The 23,152-nt window shown below is 38.8% G+C and overlaps 1 protein-coding gene across 2 annotated transcripts in view; it reads left to right on the forward strand.

The window, feature by feature from the left end:
* The first annotated feature begins 807 nt into the window (after nt 1–807).
* Nucleotides 808–23,152, forward strand: part of lancl2 (LanC lantibiotic synthetase component C-like 2 (bacterial)) — a 38,082-nt gene continuing 15,737 nt past the window's right edge. Inside the window, exons 1-6 of one of the 2 annotated variants that reach the window (XM_053635698.1) lie at nt 808–915; nt 1,353–1,695; nt 12,292–12,409; nt 12,608–12,815; nt 17,413–17,560; nt 22,470–22,616. In XM_053635698.1, the coding sequence (XP_053491673.1) occupies nt 1,528–1,695; nt 12,292–12,409; nt 12,608–12,815; nt 17,413–17,560; nt 22,470–22,616 (789 nt within the window). In that variant the 5' untranslated portion in view covers nt 808–915; nt 1,353–1,527. Of the gene's footprint in view, nt 916–1,000; nt 1,696–12,291; nt 12,410–12,607; nt 12,816–17,412; nt 17,561–22,469; nt 22,617–23,152 lie in introns of those variants that run through there. The other variant, XM_053635697.1, reaches the window with a different exon arrangement.

The raw sequence follows: 23,152 nt of genomic DNA on the forward strand, positions 1-23,152 counted from the left end.
TATTCTAATATTTTCGAGATATTGTATTTTTGATTTCCACGAGCTGTAATCATCAGGATTAAAACAAACAAACAAAAAAAGGCTTAAAATATTTCACATTATGTGTAATGAATCTACAATGATAATAATAAAAAAAACAAAAAAGAAAATTCTACTTTTTAAATTAAATTACGGAAAAAAAGAGAACTTTTCCACGATATCCTAATTTTTTGAGATGCACCTGTACCCTGTACACCGGGGTAGTACCATCAAGTGTATCTTTAGTGTACATCTGGAAAGGTACTTCTAGTGTAAAGTATTACTCTAAAAGCGAATTAAAGATTAAAGATACAACAGTGGCCCTTAAGGACCAGTTGTATATTTGTAAATGATTTTTAAAGGTAAATGATATTTTGGGGCATTATGATGGTGTTGTCTAAAAGAAATCAAATGGATTGTCAATGAGGAAGGAAGAGAGAGAGAGAGAGAGAGAGAGAGAGAGGGGGGGGGTGGGGGGGGGGGTTATGGATTTGTTTGCTGTACAATCCGGTGCCTGGAGCAAACCGGGGTCGCCATCTGTTTCCTCCGAGACTGTGAGTCAAATGGTAGAGATCTGTGCTCGCCGTTGAGGGTGTGCGCGTGCCGCCGCTTTCCCCGGTTCTGATGCAGCCTCTCCAGCCTGTGTGAAGAAAAAAGGAGGAAATGACAGAGGGGACATTTGGTGAATTACTCTGGGATGGAGATGGAGGATGTATCACATATTACACGGGTTTCTAACCTGATCGTGGGTAGATTATCTTTCTCTCTCTCTCTCTCTCTCTCTTTCTCTCTTAGAATAAACTAACAAACCCTTATAATAAAGAAACGGAGCGTCTCTGCGGTCATCACTAAGGATGCCATGCTGAACGGGAAATGTGCCACTTTTTCTCTAAATTGGTGAGACACATATTACTTTTGTTTATCAGTATTAATAAGCAGTTCTCTTTGGAGAAAAGTTTTTTTTTTAAACAATAAAAAATAAATAAATAATTAAGCTCTAATTGCAGTAGGAAATTAAATACACACGCTCTAGCTAATTTTCGCATAGACTAACATTTATTGATTAATTGATAGGATTGTAACCCACGCCGTTGCATCCTGTTCTTTGCTTAAATTGGTATTAAATTCGGCATGCATGGATTATAAGGCATTAACTGTTGCTGTTATTATTAGGAAACACGCTATTGCTGTAGCAGCCTTGAATAAAAACGAATCCATGAATGAATGAATGAATGGGGTGCAGTGTGTGAATGGGAGCAGTAGGTCTTAATCCTAATAGAAGTTGCAGACAGGTCGCGGCCTAATCACTTTCTCTTTTCACTGTAATCTGACAGAGATCCTTTCCTCCAGATCCTTGCCCTGATTCTTGACATTGGCCACTGCGCTGACTAACACCCAGCAGGAACATCTGCACCAAGTCATTTCCCATCTCTAGAAAACAAAAACGCGTTTTTATTCTCCGCTCGCCTCAGCGGACGACAAGTTTGGCCTCGGTGAGCCGCCGTAGAAATGGGAGACAGTATGTCGAAGAGATTAAAGCTGGTGACGGCGTCTGAGTCGGAGATGGAGGAGCGTTCATTTCCTAATCCCTTTCCCGACTGGGACCAAGGAGTTCTCACATCTTCATCCTCAGCAGCTAACAGCAGCACCGGAGACCTTTTTGATGCAGATGGAAAAGTAAGTCATGCTGTAGTTTTGCAGAATTTAACCTGTATTTTCCTGCAGGTCCCGCCTCCTTATGCTAAGCTAGACGCTAGTTTAGGTTTGGTTCCAAATGGCTCCATAATCCCTATATAGGTACACTATGTAGAGCACAAAATAACCACTTCTACACTGTATATAGTGCACTATTAGTGTGATAGGGAGCAATTTGGACTGCAACTTCAAAACTGTTGGATGATAAATAGTGCTTTAAATGATACAGTATCTGGTTTACTGCTTAATTAAAAGTGGCTAAAGTTCATTTCATAACTTTGTTTAGTTTATCTAACATTTTATTCCTTATTTTTTAGATGCCTATAGGATTTAACCTGTATCAACTAGTACTAGTACTAATAATAGTCATAGTATTACAGCTAGTAGTATTTCTAGTTATTTCTTATTAAATTTTTAATTTTGAATGCACAGACTAAGGAGGAGTAGGCCAGGATTTCATTTAACTTTAAGCTATATACCATATATAACTGTGTATGTGACACAAAAACTCTGACCGATTTTACCTTTACCATGTTATTTGATCATTTAGATACAATATTTATATGTATAATAATAATAATAATGATAATAATAATAATTATAATAATAAGTCAATCATCACTTATTCTTCTGACGTTAAGGTGTAAACAAGCCTGTACAATGCCTTGCATAAGTATTGATCCCCCTGACCTGTTCCACAATTTGTCATATTAGAAACTGAAATGAGTTACACTATATGGCCAAAAGTTTGTGGACACCTGACCATCACACCTGTATGTGCTTGTTGAACATCCCGTGCAGGGTTTAGTCCTACTCTTTTTGCTTTTGGGAAGACTTTCCACTAGATTTTGGAGCGTGGCTGTTGGGGATTTTGTGATCATTCAGTCAGAAGCGTTAGAGTGGTTTGGGGTGCAGTCAGAGTTCCTCTTCATTGCAAAGATGTTCAGTGGGGTTGAGGTCAGGGCTCTGTGCAGGACACTCGAGTTCTTCCACTCCAACCTTCACAAACCATGTCTTCATGGAGCTCGCTTTGTGCACATGGGCATTGCCATGCTTGGACAGGTTTGGGCCTCTTAGTTCCAGTGAAGGGAAATTATAAAACTAAAGCATACCAAGACATCCTAGATAACTGTGTCCTTCCAACTTTGTGGCAACAGTTTGGGGGAGAACCTCATTCACTAATATTATCACCCTTGGTAAATACTAGCAAAGAAGGCTGTGAAAAATTGTCTTTATTGTTTAACCTTTTGATCTTTTGTTCTAAAATTTCACAAAAATACTCTGCTCTCATGGATATCAAACAACTGCAAACAAAACAGAGGTGTATCAAAATATAGCTTTGTTAAATATAGGTGTGCACCAATTATTGGCACCATTTTAGTCAATACTTGTGGAAAAGTTCAAGGGGGTGAATACTTAAGCAAAACATTGTTCATTTAACTGTGTCACTGTTAAAGGACACAAATAATAGTATTGTTTTACAATTATTTTCCATTATTATCCTATATTCCTTCAAATGTAGACATCTTTGAATGAAAATAAGGCTTCATCACATTGATTGAACAGCACTTTTGAATGCTAAAGACAATTACACTGATTTAAAAAAAAAAAATACACTTACCACTTTATTAGGAATAAATATGTCCACCATCTCCCTCATGTAATTATCCAAGCATTTGGCAGCAGCACAGTGTATAAAACCATGCAGATACAGGTCATGAGTATTTTAGAATAAACATCAGAATGGGGAACAAAATGTGACCTTGACTGTGGCATGGTTGTTGGTGCCAGATGGGCTAGTTTGAGTATTTCAGAAACTGCTGAGTTCTTGGAATTTTCATGCAACGCAGTCTCTAGAGTTGACACAGAATGGTGTGAAAAGCAACAAATGTGATTAATTGTGCAGTCCTGAGTTTGTCCATTTTGAATAGCTGCTTGCTGTATTTTGCTCCTTCCAATTCAGAAGCAGTTTTTTGTGTCTCCACCAGAATTATCTCCCAGATGCCCTCTGTTGGCTCCTGGCTTATTCAGTAAGCTCATTTATCCGACGACGGCCCACTTAGACATAGCTCAGTGTGTGTGTGTGTGTGTGTGTGCGTGCGTGCGCACGCACTGTGCTGTAGTATGTGTGTTGGAGAACTGTTAAGGTCTTTACCTCTTTAAAGGTGACATTAAAGGTACAAATCATCTTTTTATGAATTCAGACTCATGTCATTCGTTTAAAAGTAGGCTAAGTAATGGATCTAAAATGGTATCTTTAGCTTAGTCTCAGTTTCAGCTTGATCCTCTTTGAAACAGTGCTTATTAATAAAGGTGATACACTCTGTCAAATGACACATAAAATTGACACTTCGTAGTAATTTTCACAATTTAAATGAACAAAAAACGGATCAGTCACATGGAAAAAGTAAGTACACCCCTACACTTATCACAACTTCAAATCCATCAAAATAGAATCAGGTGTTCAGGATTGGGTGCCAGTGATCAGAACCTGCTTAGGGAGTGCAGGTGGAACCTGTCTTATTTACACCCCTCTCATATCTAGTGTCTGGTGTTCCCTTTGCTATTGAGGTGTGTGGTGTCATCATGCCAAGATCTAAAGAGTTCTGTAAGGCCTTCAGAAAAAGGGTTGTGAATGCCTTGCCTGTCTGGTAAGGGATTTAAAAAGATCTCCAAATTATTTGAAATACCTCATTCCCCTGTAAGGAAAATCATCTACAAATAACGCAGATTTCAAAAGACTGCCAATTTGTCCAGGACTGGCCGTCCCAGCAAATTCAGCCCAAGAGGAGACCGTCTGATTCAAAAACTAGTCTCCAAGAACCTCAACATTTCATCACAGGATCTGCTAGTAAGTCTTACAACTGTTGGTTTCAAAGTGCATGCTTCTACAATCAGAAAGAGATTGCAAAAATTTGTCCTGGATGGGAGGCGTGCCAGGAAAAAAAAACCCTTTGCTGTCTAAAAAATTTTTTTTAAGTTTGCCAATGAGTATATAGGCAAACACCAGGCCTTTTGGAATAATGTGCTCTGGACAGACGAATCAAAGAGAGAGTTGTTTTTCCACAGTAACAGAAGACATGTTTAGCGCAGACCAAAGACAGCTTTTCAGGAGAAGCACCTCATATCAACTGTGAAGCCTGGTGGTGGAAATGTTATGGTTTGGGATTGCTTTGCTGCCTCAGGGACTGGACAGCTGGCATTCATTGATTCAACTATGAATTCTGCATCATATCAAGGAGTGCTCGACGATAATGTGAGTCCATCTGTCCGAAAATTGAAGTTGAACCGAAGGACCTTTCAACAGGATAATGATCCTAAGCACACTAGCAAATCCACCAAGGAATGGCTCAAAAAGAAGAAATGGAGGGTTATGGAATGGTCTAGTCAAAGCTCGGCTTTGAATCCCATTGAAATGTTGTGGGGAGATTTGAAACAGGCGGAACATGCAAGAAAACATTCAAACATCTTGCAACTGAAAGAATATTGCATGGAAGAGTGGTCAAAATTTCCAGCAAGCCTGGTGGACAATTATGCAAAAAGCCAAAAAGTTATTTCTGCTAAAAGTAGCAATCCTAACTTCTGAGGCCAAGAAGAATTTCACATCTTTCGATATGTCTTTTGAATGAATAATTGAAAAAACTATTTTTCCCCTGTGCTTTTGTTCAATGTATCAACTTTATTAATAGGCACTGACTGTTTCAAAGAGGATCAAATGTTTGCTTGTCCAGATATGTCAAAAAAGCCAACCATTTCCATGAGGTGTACTTATTTTTTCACACGAATGTATTTTGTACACTTTTCTGGCCACAAGCTTCATAAAGTTTGAATGGTTCTCTGCATTTCCATGTATGCACAGTTCTGTGTGCATGAGCAAAAAAACTTTTGAATACTGTATGCATTTCTGAGTAAGATATAGTCACTAGATTGAAAATGGTTCATGGAAATACCTTCTTTAACAGTTATTAAAGAGTTTGTATGAAGCACTTAGGGTAGGAAAAGGTCTGTCCTGTGACCTTTAAAATCAAAATCCAATGTTGATCGCATGTTTGCTTGTAGATAAACAGGGACAACTGTTTTCTGCGATCATTTAATAGTGTCCAAAAGCAGTCTTGTTTCCAGCCATCATGATCGCCACAGAAGTGGAGAAGTGTCTAATTGATTGACTCCTCTTTGCACAGTAAAAGCCTTTCGTTTTGCTCTAATTGGACATTTCATTCATTATTTATCCAGGCTTGTTTTCTTCTCATTAGACATAGCTACTCTATTTTCCTCAGATGTGAAGAGAACTAATAGTTCATTTCTTTGAGGTTTAATTCTCACTTCATTCTGGCTAGTTACCAAGTAAAAGCACCAAAAGTATTTGAATAAATAAGATACCGCTACTACTCTCTCCATTTTTTTCACCTGAGATCACATCAGTGACGAGGATGAGGCTCGGTAGTAGACAAATCAGTATCCTGAGCACCTGTGACCCATAGAAAATAGAGTTCTTGTCAGGGTTTTTAGTTTGTTTATTCATAGTTGTCCCATAGACATGTAGATCAGTAGACTTAACAACCAGAAGAACCTTTGTTGCAGAATAAAAGTTTTCGTTTGGTATGCACATTGGAAGAATAAGCTTAATGAGTGCACTTAATTCAAATGCATACATCAATTTCACGTGATTCGAATTTACATTAACGCAGTTTGTTTTTTCGTAGTTTCATCCAACATGATTTTATCAGGTATTTTCAAAGCCCTGAATAAAATCGAACTCTGTGCTCTCACCTGGACTGAGGATCAAACCCAGGCCTCAGCCGTTTTGTATTGGACACATTACCGCTACATTGTTCTACCGCACATGTGTTAATCAAGTTACTTTAATACTATAGTTATAGTTCCTTTAACTGTTATACTGTAATTGGTTTATGTTAATACTATGTGAATGGATCATGTTTACTCTATATAATTCAACCTAGAAATTAGAAATGTGTTTAAGTTTACTCAGTGAAACTTTTATTTTTTATCGAAACTATGCGTTATATAATTCTCTTAAGTCTGACTGACCACGTATTCCCATTTCTTCAGTGTATGTTTAAAACTTCATTGATTTGATGCACCTCGATGCTGTAACTTTCAGATGTTGCTACTGGATCTCTCCATCTGCTGCAATACAGACAGCAGCCAAGACATGATCCAGGTGGTGGTGGAATGATTTTAGCTGGATTATTTAGCGTGCATGGATAGCATATGACTTTTTCAAAATCAGGAACATGTAGGTACGTGGAAACGATGAAAAAACTGAGTGAAACGGGAGACAGGAGTGTGCAGAGAGTGAGAAATTAAATATGCTATCTTGACTCATAATACTCTCTGTGTGTGACGCAAGGACTGAAAACCAAATCTCATAGAAGAAACATTCGGCTTTTTTTTCGCCAAGGGCGCAAATGCAGAGTGCTACATGTTCATGTACCTATTTGTTGTTTTCAGTCTGTAATAATACACTTGAACATTTAAAAATTTGTTTTTTTTTTTATCCTAATCGGTTTCCGGCAACAAAACGGAAGAGGACAAGCACATTGGAGCTTTGCTAACCTGGTGGGCTAGCTTATGAATTTATTATTTGAGACTGTAAGGTGTGAAACAGGCTTCTGTTGGTGTGGTGTATTTGATTGATAAGGCAGATAAAAGTATAATAATGAGTCTTTATTGGTCACATATACATTAGAGCACAAAGAAATTCTTTTCTTTGCATACCCCAGCCTGTCAGGAAGCTGTGTTCAGAGCGCAGGGTCAGCCATGATACAGTGCCCCTGGAGCTGAGAGGTTAAGGGCCTTGCTCAAGGGCCCAATAGTGGCAGCTCAGCAGTGCTGGGGCTTGGACCCCCGATCAGTAACCCAGAGCCTTAACCGCTAAGCCACCACTGCCCCTGAAAAGTACACCATACACTGAAAAGTCTGCTATCATGTTGGATGAAAATTATGACCGAAATAAAACACAAGGGATAGAACTGTGTGAAAACAAGGGAATATTATTAAGGGAAAAGGGTACACAGGTTAAGAATGAGGGCTGGTAGGAGAATAATCAGTTGGGGAGCGGGGAGGAGATGGAGAAGAGTGTGGAGAGTAACTGGGAGAGTAAGGAGAGGGACTGGGAAAATCAGCCGAGTTATCAGCAGGGCTAAAACCATATTCAGCCCCAGACGCAGTCATGTCTTCATCAGAGGGCAGCTCAAAGGGGTCCCCAGAGAAAAAGACTGAAGTTCTCTCTGTTTGCGCATCCACATAAAACTGCAGCTGGGACAATCCTGTAGCAGAGAGGTGGCGGAAAACCAGAGACACTGTGCTCAGCAAGGAGCTGTTATATTGATATGCTGTTACAGCGCTTATTGTTGAGCTCTATGTTCTGTTTCTGCCGCTATTATGGGCATTTCTGTCCCAAAGATTCCGGCAGTCATGTATATAATATCCGATCAAGGACTTTTTAGGTTTTTGCCTTCACATTTAGGCAATATTAGATGTATGCAATGCGAATGTTTGCTTTAGTCTCAGATGAGCTGAACCCACATGCCATCTGCTCATTTTTCACTGTTTGTTTTCTCTGTCAGTCTGTGGAGGAGTGGAAGTGTCTGCTCGCCGTCTTTATCTTCTGTATGTTAGCGTGCGCTCTGCAGCTTAACACTCATCATGAAGCCTGTCTGCATAAGGGAGTCATTACTGTATCAGTTGTACACAGGTTGCTTTAGTTTGGATGCAGTTACGGATGTTCTGACTGGACACTGAGTATCAGATCAGGGCTGATGGTGGCGTCTTGGATGAGATTCGACATAATTTCCAATCCAGCCTGCTGTATGTGTAACACGACACATCATGCACATGAGCTCGAGTCCTCGCAAGTGAAAACGATTCCGCATCATGGCAAACACAGTAAACACATAGATTAAAAACAAAACAAAACAGTTGTAGCCTAATATTAATCAACAAAATGTAAATCCTTCCAGAAACGTAGCCCTCATGTTCATCTATTGAGTCATGATCATGCGGCAAGTTTAGTGTTCTGATGAAATGCGCTTATTGCACATGACCACTGCAAAGCCACTGGTATTAAATGCAACATGATTAACATTGGAGCATTTGCAAGCCCTGCTGTTCTGTCTTTTTGGTCTACTCGACAGTGTTTAAGCACGTCAAGCAACAAACGAATCCTCTAGCTGATGAATGCAAAAACTCTGTAGGCCATATAAAAATTGAAGCGAAATCAGTACCCAGGAATTCGGATAATGATCACATTTTCACATCCCTCGTGAACAGGACACAAGTTATCTTAAAGCACGCTGCCATCACGCCTCTGCAAGTGTCTGCTGCCAAGTCACGAAAAACAGAGTCGGTGTCGGCTCGGCTGCTGAACGTGTCCCAGTATCAGGAGATGTGTCTGTTTAGATAGTTAGCCAGATCCTGTTTACCTCCTTCCAACATACTGATTAAATTTCCTGACTTTTATGACCCTGTGTGGCTGGGATTTTAATACGTGGGTAGACAAAACTAACACAACAGCCAGTTGACTAATAGAACAAGTAAGTAGGCATGAGACGATACACTGAAGCCAGGATACAAGACATATCTTGACACAGGCTTCACGACATGATATTGACACACATAAAATATTAAATTAATTACATTTATTTTGTTATGACAACAAATCGAATCACTGACATATTAGTACATTTAAGCAGATCAGAATTTATAATTTAAGGTGTGATTTCCCCCTGTTATTAATGTTATTTTGATCTTTTTCGGTGTCATAAATGTATTTCATGGCAATGTTATTAACATGGAAAGGATGTTTGATGGTAGATTGTGCTTTAAATATCAAACGTGTGTCACCGCGGACATCCACCCGAAATGCAGATGTTCATCACACTTACCAGTTTAATTGTACAGATGAGAAAAATGGGTTTAATGGGTTTATTTAGTATATTTTCCCATCCCTACTGGATTCATTTCTGGTTATGCAACTGCCAGAACAACAGATGAAGTGCTTCCGAATTGTCTTAGACATGAGAGGATCTTGCATCAAGCACAGCACACAGACATTGATTTTAAGCGTCTCAGGCTGCGGTCCAGCCACTGTAGAAACTGGAGTGCAAGTGTATATACAGTGGTTTATGATGAGTACCCTTTGGATAGCTACAGATCTGCTGTGAATTTTGTACCATGTGCAAATGTCGAGCCGTGGTGTACTACGAGCCGTTTCAGTATGATTTTTTTTTTTTTTTTTTTTTTCCCCCCAAATGAAACAAGGCTGCCGTCCGTGTGTTTGACACATGTGCCATAACGTTTTTGGACTTTAAGTAAGCTTTCTTCGAGGCCGTTAGGTTCCCACCCGCAAACTTTGTGCTTTGTATGAAGAAGAGGTAGAGCTCATAATGAATACTAAGCTTAAATATTGTAATTATGCTATATGAGCAGCACATTTCTTTTAGTATTTTGTATTGCGATATTCCAGACAACGATATTCTGTCTCATGCGTATAACCAAGTAGTAAAACACTTTAGGTCATTCAGTTATAAGAAAATAATCAATGACAGGGTGGTGTGATGTGGCTTAATGTGAAGCGGGCTGAACTTGACTAATTGACGAATGAAATTCTTGGATTGTTGAAACAGTGTTTTTTTTTTTCCCCTCCATTATTTATTATTATATACATTTTTTACTTTTCACCATCTCAGACAACAGGGTGCAGTGTGCTGCAGGTCTGAGCTGAGCCAACCTTCTTTTATTAGCATTCATCTCTCAGAGAGCACTGCTGCAAATGAACTGCCAGTAGACTCTATTCACTTCTTTCTTTGTGTTCGAGATACTGATAACAACTTATCTCCTGCCATGTGTGTGAGAGGAGCTGATCGGTAGTGCTGCACTAGCTCTGAACATCCCTCTGTGATTATGATCAGTAGCCTCTGAACCGTCCTTTCTCTGCAACTAAAGGCTTTCTTTGTGTCCGAGCCAGCACCCAGCTCTGTACCACTGTCAGCCAGGAACAAGTCTTTCTGTTGGACTGACCACAAAGAGATCAGACTTGTTCTGTTAACGTGTTGATTTTGTAAGATAATTTGGTAGAAGTACCTCGGTCCATTGAAATGTAATAAATTACAATATAATGACCTTATAAGGAACACAGGAATCTGTTCGCTATATGAGTACATAGTGTCGGAGCTGCAACGTTATAGGTCTAAGGCAGGGATTCTCAACCTGCTTTGGTCGGTGACTCCGTTGGCGTTTTTATAATTTCAAAATTCATTTTATGCAATAGCAGAGCAGCGGTGCTACAGTCCCATGTGCTGCTTAGATTATGAGCATAGAGTGCAAGGTATGCCATGAATGTTGTATTTTGTAGTGTTTCTAGATGAAACGTGCCACCGTGCCTCAGAAAAATGATCTTCATACAGTGTGTGGTGTAAAGACCACTTTGATTAGACTGTCATGAGAGCGTGCCAGGCAAAGTGGTGTAAAATGGGCTCAAGATTAGCTCCAAACTGAATGAAGACTTGAAATGTTAATAATAATAATAATAATAATAATAATAATAATCTGACAGTTTGAATTACTTTTATAATATTCCTTAAATTAAGTTCATATGCATAGAACCACATAACTGTTTGTACAAATCTCTTGTAATCCCAAGGATGAGAACCAGCGGTCTAAGGCTTGGAGACTACACTGTAGTGTGTTGCTTTGCTTTGTTGCAATATTGCAAGGGTTTATGTTTATTTATATATATATATATATATATATATATATATATATATATATATATATATATATATATATATATATATATATATATATATATAATATAAAAAAATATATAAAATTAGGCCCTTAATGTACTATTTCTCCCAAATTCTATTAATTTCTGGAAGTGCACTGTGAGATCCCACACAGCTCAATGCTGGGTCTTCTACTTATCATATTAATGCAGTCTCGAGTATTGCCTTTATTGCTTTCTGCTGCTAAATCCAATCCAATGTCTGTCAGTGTTTGTAATGGTAAAATGATGAATTCTTTTATTTATGTAATAAAAAGTTAAGATGTGCAGCTTTAATAAGAAAAGTCAGCAGCCAGTCACGTCTAGATGAAGAATCCTCAACAAAGAGTCTTTTTTTCATAAATGTTAAATAAATGTCTGCGTAAGGGAAGATGATAGATTTTTGCTAAATAATTGCACATTTTTTATTATTAGGTTTGGGTTACGTGGCACGTCCTCCATACAGTTCGCCGTGTAAGGTGTTAGTACAGACGTGATTGCATGTTAGAACAAGAGCATTAATATAAAACTGTGATCTGCCTTGCAGCCAGAACTGTCTGAGCTGCTGGTAGAGAAAATGAATTCAACAGCGCTGTAGTTTAAGTATTGTAAGCTTATCACAGCGTTCCACTGGTTGGATTTATGCAACAGCACATTCGCAGTTTTTTTGTGCCGGTGTTAACTGCTCAAAAGGTTTACATACAGCCCTAGTTTTGTTAAAAAAAAAAAAACCAACAAAAAAACAAGACATCTCTGTTTATGACTTTTTGTTTCTCACTATTAACAAACAGATCACAGAGGCCTTCCAGAAGAAAGTACAGAATAAGATCAAAGATCTTCTCCAGCAGATGGAAGAGGGACTAAAGACTTCAGACCCACATGACTTCTCCACCTACACCGGCTGGACAGGTGAGGGTCCTCTGGTGGCCTCATAACAAGTAGTGATTTTCCCCATTCCCATTTAGTTCCCCAACTAAATTGAACTTCATCATTTGTTGACATTTAATCCCTGTCATTCTAGTGTGAATTTACTGACAGGAAGTTATGTGATTGTACTTTAATGATTGCGTGGCATGTTATTTTAAAGCGGTCGTTGATGTTCTGTAGGAATTGCCCTGCTGTACCTGCAGCTGCATCGTGTGAGTGCTGATTCCTCTCACTTGCAGCGCTCTCTGGATTATGTTAAACGTACGCTGCGCAACCTGAATGGCCGGAAAGTCACTTTTCTGTGCGGTGACGCTGGACCACTGGCTGTTGCTGCCGTCGTCCACCATCGACTAAAGAACCAGGCTGACTCAAAAGAGTTCCTCACCAAGTATGATACTAATTTCACACCATGTCCTTCTAACTCTCTTATTTGTCACCATCTTACACAAAAATGTTCCTGCTTTGACACTGCCATGAAAGCTATGGTTTAAACAGCAGCCCTGTGTGCAGACATTGTACATGTAGAGGGTTGGGAGGTTTAATACCCAGTTTCTACAGACCAGGACTGTGAAGTGGTGCAGGGTCTGGTGCTTGCTCCAGGTTGAGAGCAGAAATGTCCTTTTCAGATGTGAAAAATTGGTGGCTAACAGGGTGGCACAGTGATGCAGAGGTTAGCATTGCCTTCTCAGTGCTTCAGGGTCCTTAGTTTGGTATGTGGAGTTTCACATGTTCTCCATGTGACCCTGTAGGTTTTCTGTGGGTTCTCTAGTTTCTTCCCACCTCCTAAACACAGTCCAGTAAGTGTATTGGTGCTAAATTGCCCCAAGACTTTCCGTAGGTGGGAATGTGCATGTAATGTCCTGTAATGGACTGACATCCCATTGTGACTGGATTTTCTGTCTCGCAACCAGTGTTCCCAAGATCCACCTCAACCCTGACCCAGATAAAGTGGTTACTAAAGATGAATGAATGGATAAATGAATGTATGGTTGGCTGAATTGATGGATGAATGGCTGGACGGATTGAATGGATGGATGGAGAGATGGATAAATGAATGAATGGGTGAATGAATGAACGAATGGCCGGTTGGGTGAATGGATGGATGGATGGGTGGGGGGATGGATGGATGAATAGATGGATGGATGGATGGATGGATGGATTAATGACACCTCTAGAGACTTTCAAGTTACACTTTTGGCTTTGAAAGTAGAATTTTACCATCCAACATCAAATCCTTCAGCATCTATACACAGTACAAAGACATTACCCCAGACAATAATTACAGGTAGAATGCTAGATGTGTGCTAGACCTTTTTATTCTGAGTTTGAAGCTGCTTGAAAGCTGTTTTTTAACATTAGCAACATCCTATTTAGTTCCAGTTGCTGATAAATGGTTCTTTCTTCTTGAATTGCTATAATGGCAATGAAACAACACCTGCAAATGTCAACATCAAGAGTTCAACATGGTGGTAAAACCGAAGCATTTGCAGACAAACCAGTTTTCAGAAGAGAAAGCCCTTTCACATCAGCATAGGGCTAGTTTTAGTAATGACTGCCTATGGCTAGGGTGCTTTGCCAGTGTGGCCATTTGCATACTTACAAGTGTAGTATAAGTAAGTAAGTCAATTTTATTTATATAGCACGTTTCACACAGCAAAGCTGACCAAAGTGCTGAAGAGAGTAAGGAAAGTAATAATAGAAAACAGAATAAAACCAAACAAAAATAGACAATAGTAAAAATTAGATTAAAACGCCTTGGAGGAGAGATTTGTTTTAAGCCGCTTTTTAAAAGTGGTAATAGAAGATGCAAAGCGGATGTCCAGTGGCAATTGATCCCATAGATGAGGGGCAGCAACTGAAAAAGCTCTATCCCCCTTTGTTTTTAACCGGGAACGAGGGACATGCAAAAGAAACCTATTAGAAGATCTTAGAAGTCTGCTCGATAAATGTGGTGTAAGAAGATCCTTGAGATAGGAAGGAGCATTAAGAGTTTTAAAAACAAATATCAGAATTTTAAACTGAATCCTAAAACGGACTGGGAGCCAATGGAGCGATGCTAAAATTGGGGTGACACGATAAAATTTCTTTGCCCTAGTCAACAGCCTTGCAACTGCATTCTGAACCATCTGGAGATGAGCCAGAGAAGACTGAGGATGACCCAAGTATAATGAATTACAATAATCTAAGCACGAAGTGATAAAAGCATGAATAACCTTCTCCAAATTTTGGAAGGACAAAAATGTTTTAAGTTTAGAAATAATCCGTAGTTGATAAAAACTATTTTTAACGACTGAATTTATTTGCTTGGTTAAGCATAATTCTGAATACAGAATGATGCCAAGGTTCCTAACCTGGGAAGAAATTGAGGGGAAATGGTTACGAAGCTCATTAATGAGACCATCTCTCAATCTCAGGGGGCCAAAAACAATTATTTCGGTTTTGTCTTCATTAAGTTGGAGGAATTTATTTGTTAACCATTTTTTGATGTCATCCAGACAGTCCAACAATGGCTGAATGGAGTCACCAGCTTTCAATGGGTACAACTGGGTATCATCAGCATGTAAATGAAAAGGGACATTGTGTGCCCTAATAATATTCCCCAATGGACGCATATATAAGTTAAAAAGAAGTGGGCCCAGAATAGAGCCTTGAGGTACACCACTAATAATAGGAGCGGAAGATGAGGAGAAATTACCCAACACTACCGAGAAGGACCTGTCCTTAAGATATGAGCTGAACCATTGTAGGGCGGTACCCTTGATACCAAACAGATGCTCTAAGCGCCAAAGAAGTATGTTGTGGTCTACAGTATCAAAGGCAGCTGTAAGATCTAGTAGCATCACCACAGTATTTTTTTTTTTCTTGCATCCACTACCAGTAAAATGTCATTGGACACTTTTAACAAAGCAGACCCCGTGCTATGATAAGCATTGAAACCAGATTGTAAAGGTTCCAATAGCATAGCTGAATTTAAAAACAGGAGCAATTGTGACTGTACTACTTTCTCTAACAGCTTTGACAGAAATGATAGCGTAGAGACAGGCCGATAATTATTAAAGCAACCTTCATCCAAACCCTGTTTCTTAAGCAAAGTTTGAACAATAGCATGCTTAAAACAATTCGGGACCACCCCAGCATCCAAAGATGAATTTATCAACATCTGGATACAGGGGCCAATTTCAGAAAAAGTTGCTTTTATAATCACAGAGGGAACAACATCAAGTGTAGTGGCCGTTATTTTCATCTGGTCAACCAGATCACACAGTTCCTTTAGAGAAATATGTTGAAATTGATCAAAGGAAACCGGTATAGCCAGCGAATTCAGGGATGGGTCTGAGAACTGTGAAGTGAAGGAAGAACGAATGGTAATTACTTTATCAGCAAAAAACATTAAAAACTTCTCACAAAGTTCAGCCGAAGGTTCCCCATGGAATTGGCAACTCGGATTAATAATTGAATTTATCGTGGTGAATAAAACCTTAGGTCTGTGACAGTGTGTAGTAATTAAATCGGAGAAATACCTAGACCTAGCTGACTTTGCTGCATTCTGAAACTTAAACAAACAATCTTTAAAAAGCTGAAAGAACACAGTTAAATGATCAAAAAGCAGCATGGGGTGGTAAGGGGTGAGGTTGGCAGGAGTGTATGGGATAATTTGCTGCTTTGTGTACTCGTGCATATTCATAGATACGTGCATTCTTTAGGATGGAAAAGGTGTCGATTTTCATATGCCATTTTTTTGCGGATCTTTTTAATGGCAGTTCCATACACAATTCATTGGCGTTTTTGGCATAACCGCTCACGACTTGACCGGTTTTTTGTTTCCAGACCAGCAGGTTTCTGGTGGTGTAATGGAAACATGATTTCTAGCTGAGAACCTGATCTTTTGTGTTGGAAAGATATGGCTCCATCATCTTCATTTGGCATTGTGCACTGTGCACTATTGGTTTGTTCATATTAGCTGTCTGAGTTGAAGCTGAATGCCTGAAGGCATACTACATACCTCACTCTGGGCTTGTGTGTGTGTGTGTGTGTGTTGAACGTTAATGAGATTAATGAGCAGGACTGCTTGCTGTGTTCAGTGCACACCCCTGGCAATGAGAACTCTGCAGCTCTCAGCATGAGACTGAATACATATCATTTAAACTCAGATCTTGCTCTGTAATATACACATACACAGCTGATAAATTAAAGAAAATAACAACATAAAGTGTCTAAATTATGTGTTTGACTGCCACAAGCCACCAGAACAGCTTCAATGCACCTTGGCACAGATTTTACAAGGGTTGAACACCATTCGTCCAAAAAATATTTGCTGTTTTGATGCTGAAGGTGGAGAACACTATCTAACATGTCACTCCAAAATCTGTTCAGTTGGGTTAAGATTTGGTGACTATGAAGGCCACTGCTTATGGTTGATTTTACATCGTTTTCATCTTCATCAAACCACTCAGTGAACCCTCTTGCTCTATGGATGGGGGCAGAGTCATCTTGGAAGAGACCACTCCCATCAAGATATACATGTTTCTTCATAGGACAATGATGAGTCTGAAGAACTTTGTATTGATTTGCAGTGACTGTTCCCTCTGAGGTGACAAGTGAGCCCAAAAAATTCCGGCAAAATGTCTCCCAAATTATAATGGAGCCATTGTTTCTTTTTTTAATTTGCCACCTGTCTATATATATATATATATATGACTGCCAAGTCATCGTCTTCTTTCACTGTTGCCGTTCCAGCGTGTTTTGTTTTTTTTTCCTCAGCCTGTAGCCCATGCTGTAGTATGTTGGCAGTTTTACTGTCCTCTTGCTGAGTAGCCCATCTGCTTAAGACTAGCTATATCACTGAAATGACTTCTTCATTCTTTTTCATCTCTAAGAATCTCTTTTAGAGGGCAATTTGGTACTGTGGCAATTTTGTATTTGCATCTGGTTAATAAGTTTAAGATGATCCTTTTCCTATTTCCTTTGATTCTGGGATTCTGCAGGCTGCTTCAACTCCAGCGATCCGTCATCAGTCCAGACTCGGAGATTCCAGATGAGCTGCTGTATGGCCGTGCTGGATACCTTTATGCCCTGCTCTATGTTAACAAGGAGATCGGCCCAGAAACGGTGGATGAGAAGATCATTGCTAATGTGAGCACCATCTTTACTTCAACTTTATACCCAATTTAGTGCACAAACTGGTTTAGGGCAAGCAAGGGCACACCAAAATCCTGCCTGAATTAATTCATTTTTATAAAGCATGGATGTTTGCTTCGGTATTATATGCAATTTATATAATTTATATATATATATAAGGGGGTAAAAGTGAGCTAAATCCAAAAAGGGCAAAGCACAAACGGGATTAAGAACAGGTGTTAATCAGTGCAACCATTTGAGTGACACAGGATGCATATGATGCAAAAGAAGAGCAGTGGTCTGCATAGGTATGTAGTATGATGAAATCGGGAAAGCGTCAGTCCAATCAATAGGAAACCAGGAGGTGGAGTCAAGGCACGTGGATATCGTTGATCATCCAATGAGGAACCAAAGGCATGAACAATGAACACGGTGATGGGCAGGACCTGAAAGATGGAACACACCCACATACACACATACAGGATGCAGGACAGATAAAATTACAGTAAAGGTAGGTAGTAAAGTGTTCACAATATTCACTAGAGTGGCAGTGAGAGTGGCAAAATCGGCCACTATATTTTCAGAACCATCTTAAAACCCTGCAAAATCTAGCTCACTTTTAGATGTTGGCACACATTTATCTTAAAATTGAAAGCAGTGATGCACTGAAATGAAAATCCTTAGCTAAAATGCAAACCACAAAGTCAGAACGCATTGAAAAATATTGAATGAAATGTATTTCATTTTTTATTTCCTTATGCATTCGAATGAAACTTAATTGGCGGAAAAAAAGTTCAGCATTGCAAAAAAAATTAAACATGAATTGTTTACCAATAGTAAAGATTAAGTGTTGCTAGAAATATGATGTGTGCAAAATGGACAAAGGACACTAAACATATACTGCGCCCAATCTGGCAACCCTGGATTTATTGAATCGTGACCAGTCAAAAAAAAAAAAAAAAAAAAGAGGGAGTTTAATTGGCAAATTATAACCACCAGCCCAAAGCCATTAATATTAGTGTCAAGGTCATTTAGACACAGGCCAGGCAAAGCAGTTTGGCGACACCGAAGGAGTTGGTCACTTTTTGAACTTGTCTGTGCAGGAGAGCAAAGGGAATTAAAGCAGTGTAACTACTTTACTTTCTTTTTGTTTTTCTAATTTTGTTGACCAAAATGTAATTGCATGTGGGATGGTGTTTTCCTCCTCACTGAACCATATACAATAACGTGAATTAAGCTAGAACAAAGATAATTATGTTTAAAACGCTTCTCAAGGAGTTTAACTTGCTCGATCTGTTCCAGTTCCCTATACACCCGAGGCACTTACTGGCACACTGACACATTTGGCTCAGTGGATTGGGAGCTGGACTAGATAAAAGCACAGCTAGTTTGGGACATGTTTGAGATTTCTGTGGCAAGACACAATCTACCACCATGCTGTGTGAGGATATGGAAGCGCTGATCTAGAAAGGAGCAAAAAAAGTGTTGGTGCTGGAGTAGCTAAGGTTTGAAAATCCAAAGACCACGTGATGCTGCTCACAGGTACTGCTTTTTCAGCTTATTCATAACAAAGTGGCTTTCACATTTGAGGGTGGTTTTTTTTTTTTTTTTTTTTCCTGCCACACTTTGAAATGCATTATTTTCAATATAATGCAGGCATGTGGCATAAGTGCGTTTTAATTGCAATTTAACCGAGAATCTGGAAAGCATAAACACTTCTGAGCTGATAAACATTGCGAAACACCTTCACTATTGCAAAGCACTTACAACTGAGTCTCCTTCTGTAAGTATTAAATATGTTAACAAGACATTTTTAAACACAGTTTATTATGTGGAGCGTTCACTATACAAGTTCCTGTATGTGAACTGTTGCTATAGAAACAGTAGTTATAGTGTGTGTGTACGTATATATGTGTGTATAATAATAGTTAACAAAATCAAAATATTACAATACATTACTATTGGAACGAATGCGTTACAGTATATTAACTGCTCATGTTATATCTGGAACTGTTTTCTGAACCGTGCTGTTATATGGAAAAAAATGCACCCCTAAGAAAATTAATAAACACCTTTGTGACCAATCAGATTTGTGAATTCAAGAGCACTGTGGTATAAAATTGGTTAAAATTACACTAGCTAAAGAGTAGCATCTATTTTTCTTGACCTTAGATCAGGTATAGTGGGCTCAATATAATGTAAGTTGAAATAAGGTACCTGTATAGAGAGACTGTGAGGTAACAGGGACTGTGATGATTTCAGTGCTAAAGGTATGAGAGGAAACCATGTGATTTGGGAAAGAGGAAGAGAAGAGGAGAAAAAGCACAGAGAGAGCAGTGAGAAGAGGGGAGAGGAAAGGGTAAAAAAAAAAACTAGAAGAGAGAAGATGATAAAGACAGAAAAGAAGAGTGAGTGTGCAGTGTGAGTGAGTGAAATGAAGAAATGACGGAGCAACATTATGACTTGTTGCAGCCAGTTATCTGACACCAAGGTGATAAGATGCTTAAATAACTGTGTACTCGGGCAATATTTTACCTGATTTGTAACCCCATGCCTTTTAGTGATATTACATGTAGATGCAACGTCACCATTAATATTAATGAAGTGGTTGAACTTTAAAGTGCAAGAGCAAGAAAATTTCTCATTTGTTGCTTCTTTACATCAGGAAGACCTCCCAGTAAGTAACTTATGTTTTGTGTGAGTCTCTTAGAAAGAGAGACTTTACTAGACACTGACCTTAATACTGTGTAAAATAAATAAATAACATTTTATGGGAAAAGGGATTACATGGCACATTTTCCCTTCAGTTTATGTATTTGCATAATACTAGTAGTAGGAATATTTTTGGTTATAACTACCTAGTGTATTTTGTGTAAACACGGTGTGTTCAAACATTAAGTATTTACTGAACAAGAGGCATGTGCTGCAATTGACTCCTTGCCTATCCCACCAGATAACAGAAGGGGCAGGGCCTGTTGCAGACAAACAGAACAAAAATGGTTACCATTTATGGCAGTGAAGAGTTTGTTGTTAGTGGTGTTTTTGTATCCACCTAAAAACTGCAACTGGTGAAAACTGCAAAAATTCTATATTACAAAGAAAATACCTAGTATAGTTCGTTAGTTAAATCAGCAAGCTAACATTAGATACCATTGCCCCCCCCCCCCTTTTAAAAAAAAAAAGTGGTCATGTGATTATTTTAAAAGTACATTATTTTGTTTATTGGGTGTAATAGAATAGGTTAACATGTTTAAATTTTTCATATATTGTACATTATTGCAGTACCTCTATTCCCAGGCTGCCTGAAACGTGCCGATTGAAATCCGGTTTCTCCGAAAGCCCAGAATGCTCCTTCCTCCTTCCGAAAAGCCCAGAATGCTCTGATTGTTGCTAAGCTTAATTACACATTTATTTTTAACATCATAATTTTGTATACAATCTTAAGTATTTTCCATATAATGTTTGACTATACCACATTGCTGTCGAACTGTTTTTCTGTAACAGCAGCCATGATAGTGCTGACTAAAATTCAAATCCAAGGTTTATATTAATACGCTCTTTCTAACATTTTATCGTTTCTATAGTAACAACTTACACAGAGCCTTGTATGATGGACATTCCACACAAGTGTATTTTATAAATGTGTTTGTAATGGTTATTGTGATATGTGATGTGTGTATAATTGTGATATGGTGGAGGTTTTCTGAATTAGACATTTTATATAACTTTTTTTTTTATGGAAGGAGTCTCCAGTGTCAGCACTCTTTAACAATCAGAGGAAAAGTTGTAACCTTTTAAGTTTTCAGACACAAGGATGTTCCAGTTTCTGTAACATGACTAGGTGCATTTTATTTTTGTCTTATTAACATAAAGAAAGAGGGGGAAATAGAAAGGTGGGAACGACTGTAAGTGATAACAAGAACTAACTTGTCTTGCAAATGTTCCACATTATTTGTAAAAAAAAAAAAAGAAAAAAAAATGTTGAAAAGTATGAAGTCATTCTTTAATACAGAAAGAATTGTTATTGTTGGCACATTGCTTTGGTATATTGTTCTTTAGCGTTGGTGTGTATATATTTTTGTTGGGCTGCATCATACCACCCCGTCAGTGATTATTTTCCTGTACCAGCACTTCCTGTCATGTTTTATTCCTTGCTTGGTACATGTCAATACTTTCCAGTATTATGCCACAGTACTTAGGATGCATTTAAGACACAGTTGGAAAGATGAGAATATGCCATTTTTTTCCATTTCACCTCAATACCCAGTATCAAATTTGTTCCTCCATGAAAATCCATGTAGTTTGATAACTACAGTTTGGTGTTCTTAATCTTTCTGTCTTTTTTATTTGATTCTCTGTCCTCATGTTCCTCACTCTTGCTTCCTCATGTACTCTCTGGTGGTGCAGTGCTTCTTCGATGACAAAGCTGTTTTGTGGTTGTAATTACTTGGCTCTGTATCGTACCGGAAAATAGGCCTGTTGTGGGAGAATGTCATGTTCTTTTCAGTCATCCATGCATAAACTACGAGCTGATTGGGTGGAAAGCTCCGTCTGTGAACACACGAGGTTAATGCTGACTCACGGAAAACCTTCCACTGGGGCTCTGGTTTTAGATTTGTTCCTGGGGTAAAAATCGTAACATGATGCATATTTATGACTATTAAACACAGCAGCAGAATTCTTTCTTTGAAGGATAATTGCTTGTGGTACTGAGGGATGTTTTCTAAATAACGGATGTGGAATTGCCATTTTAGCATTGATTTAAGTTTCTTCAAAAAGAGAGCAAATGTACACGTTTCTTAAGTGAACTTAACACCGTTATATGTAACCGTGGTTGTTACATGGCTGGGGGAACCTACAGTATAACTATCATACGATTTCATTTGTTCTGAATTCTTTCCTTTGCCTACTCTGCTTCTCATAGGTGGTGACCGCCATCTTGGAGTCAGGGAAGAACCTGTCCAGAGAAGAGAAGAAGACCGAACGATGTCCGCTGCTCTATGAGTGGCATAAGAAGCAGTATGTTGGAGCAGCACATGGACTGGCAGGCATCTACTACATGCTGATGCAGGTGAGTAGAGGCCTGAGACACTCATAAAACAGCATCTGATCTTTTATTCAGCTCTTAATTAGTAGCTTATTACGAATGAGAAATGCCTGCACTCAATCATGCACGTAAAGACCCCTGAAGGTAGCAGTGCTCTTTTATAATCAAGAACGGAGTGTTTGTGTGGCTGTGTGCTAATCCAGTAATTGATTGGAATATTGCAGGAATGTAGGATAATTAACTGAAGAGGAAAGATACTAATACACACTGTGTAGAGCAGTGTAGAGCACTGTAGTGCGGAAATATTGACATAAGCTTAGTTTAGTCTTAAGCTTCCCACATAAAAAGTTGCAACAGCTTATTGTACAGTGGGCCTCTTTAATCTTTCAATAAAGTCCTGTGTAAATGGGTTCATAGGCCAAACCAACCCCAAAATATCCTATGATTTATATTTGGGTAATGCTGACTTTCTTTGTACTCACATTCGTATGACGATAGATGCCACTCGACTGTAAATTATTAAATGTGATTTCAAAGCACGGCTGATTTTCATTGTGATT

The sequence above is a fragment of the Ictalurus furcatus genome, chromosome 1 (assembly GCF_023375685.1).
Source record: "Ictalurus furcatus strain D&B chromosome 1, Billie_1.0, whole genome shotgun sequence".
NCBI classification, from domain to species: Eukaryota; Metazoa; Chordata; class Actinopteri; order Siluriformes; family Ictaluridae; genus Ictalurus; species Ictalurus furcatus.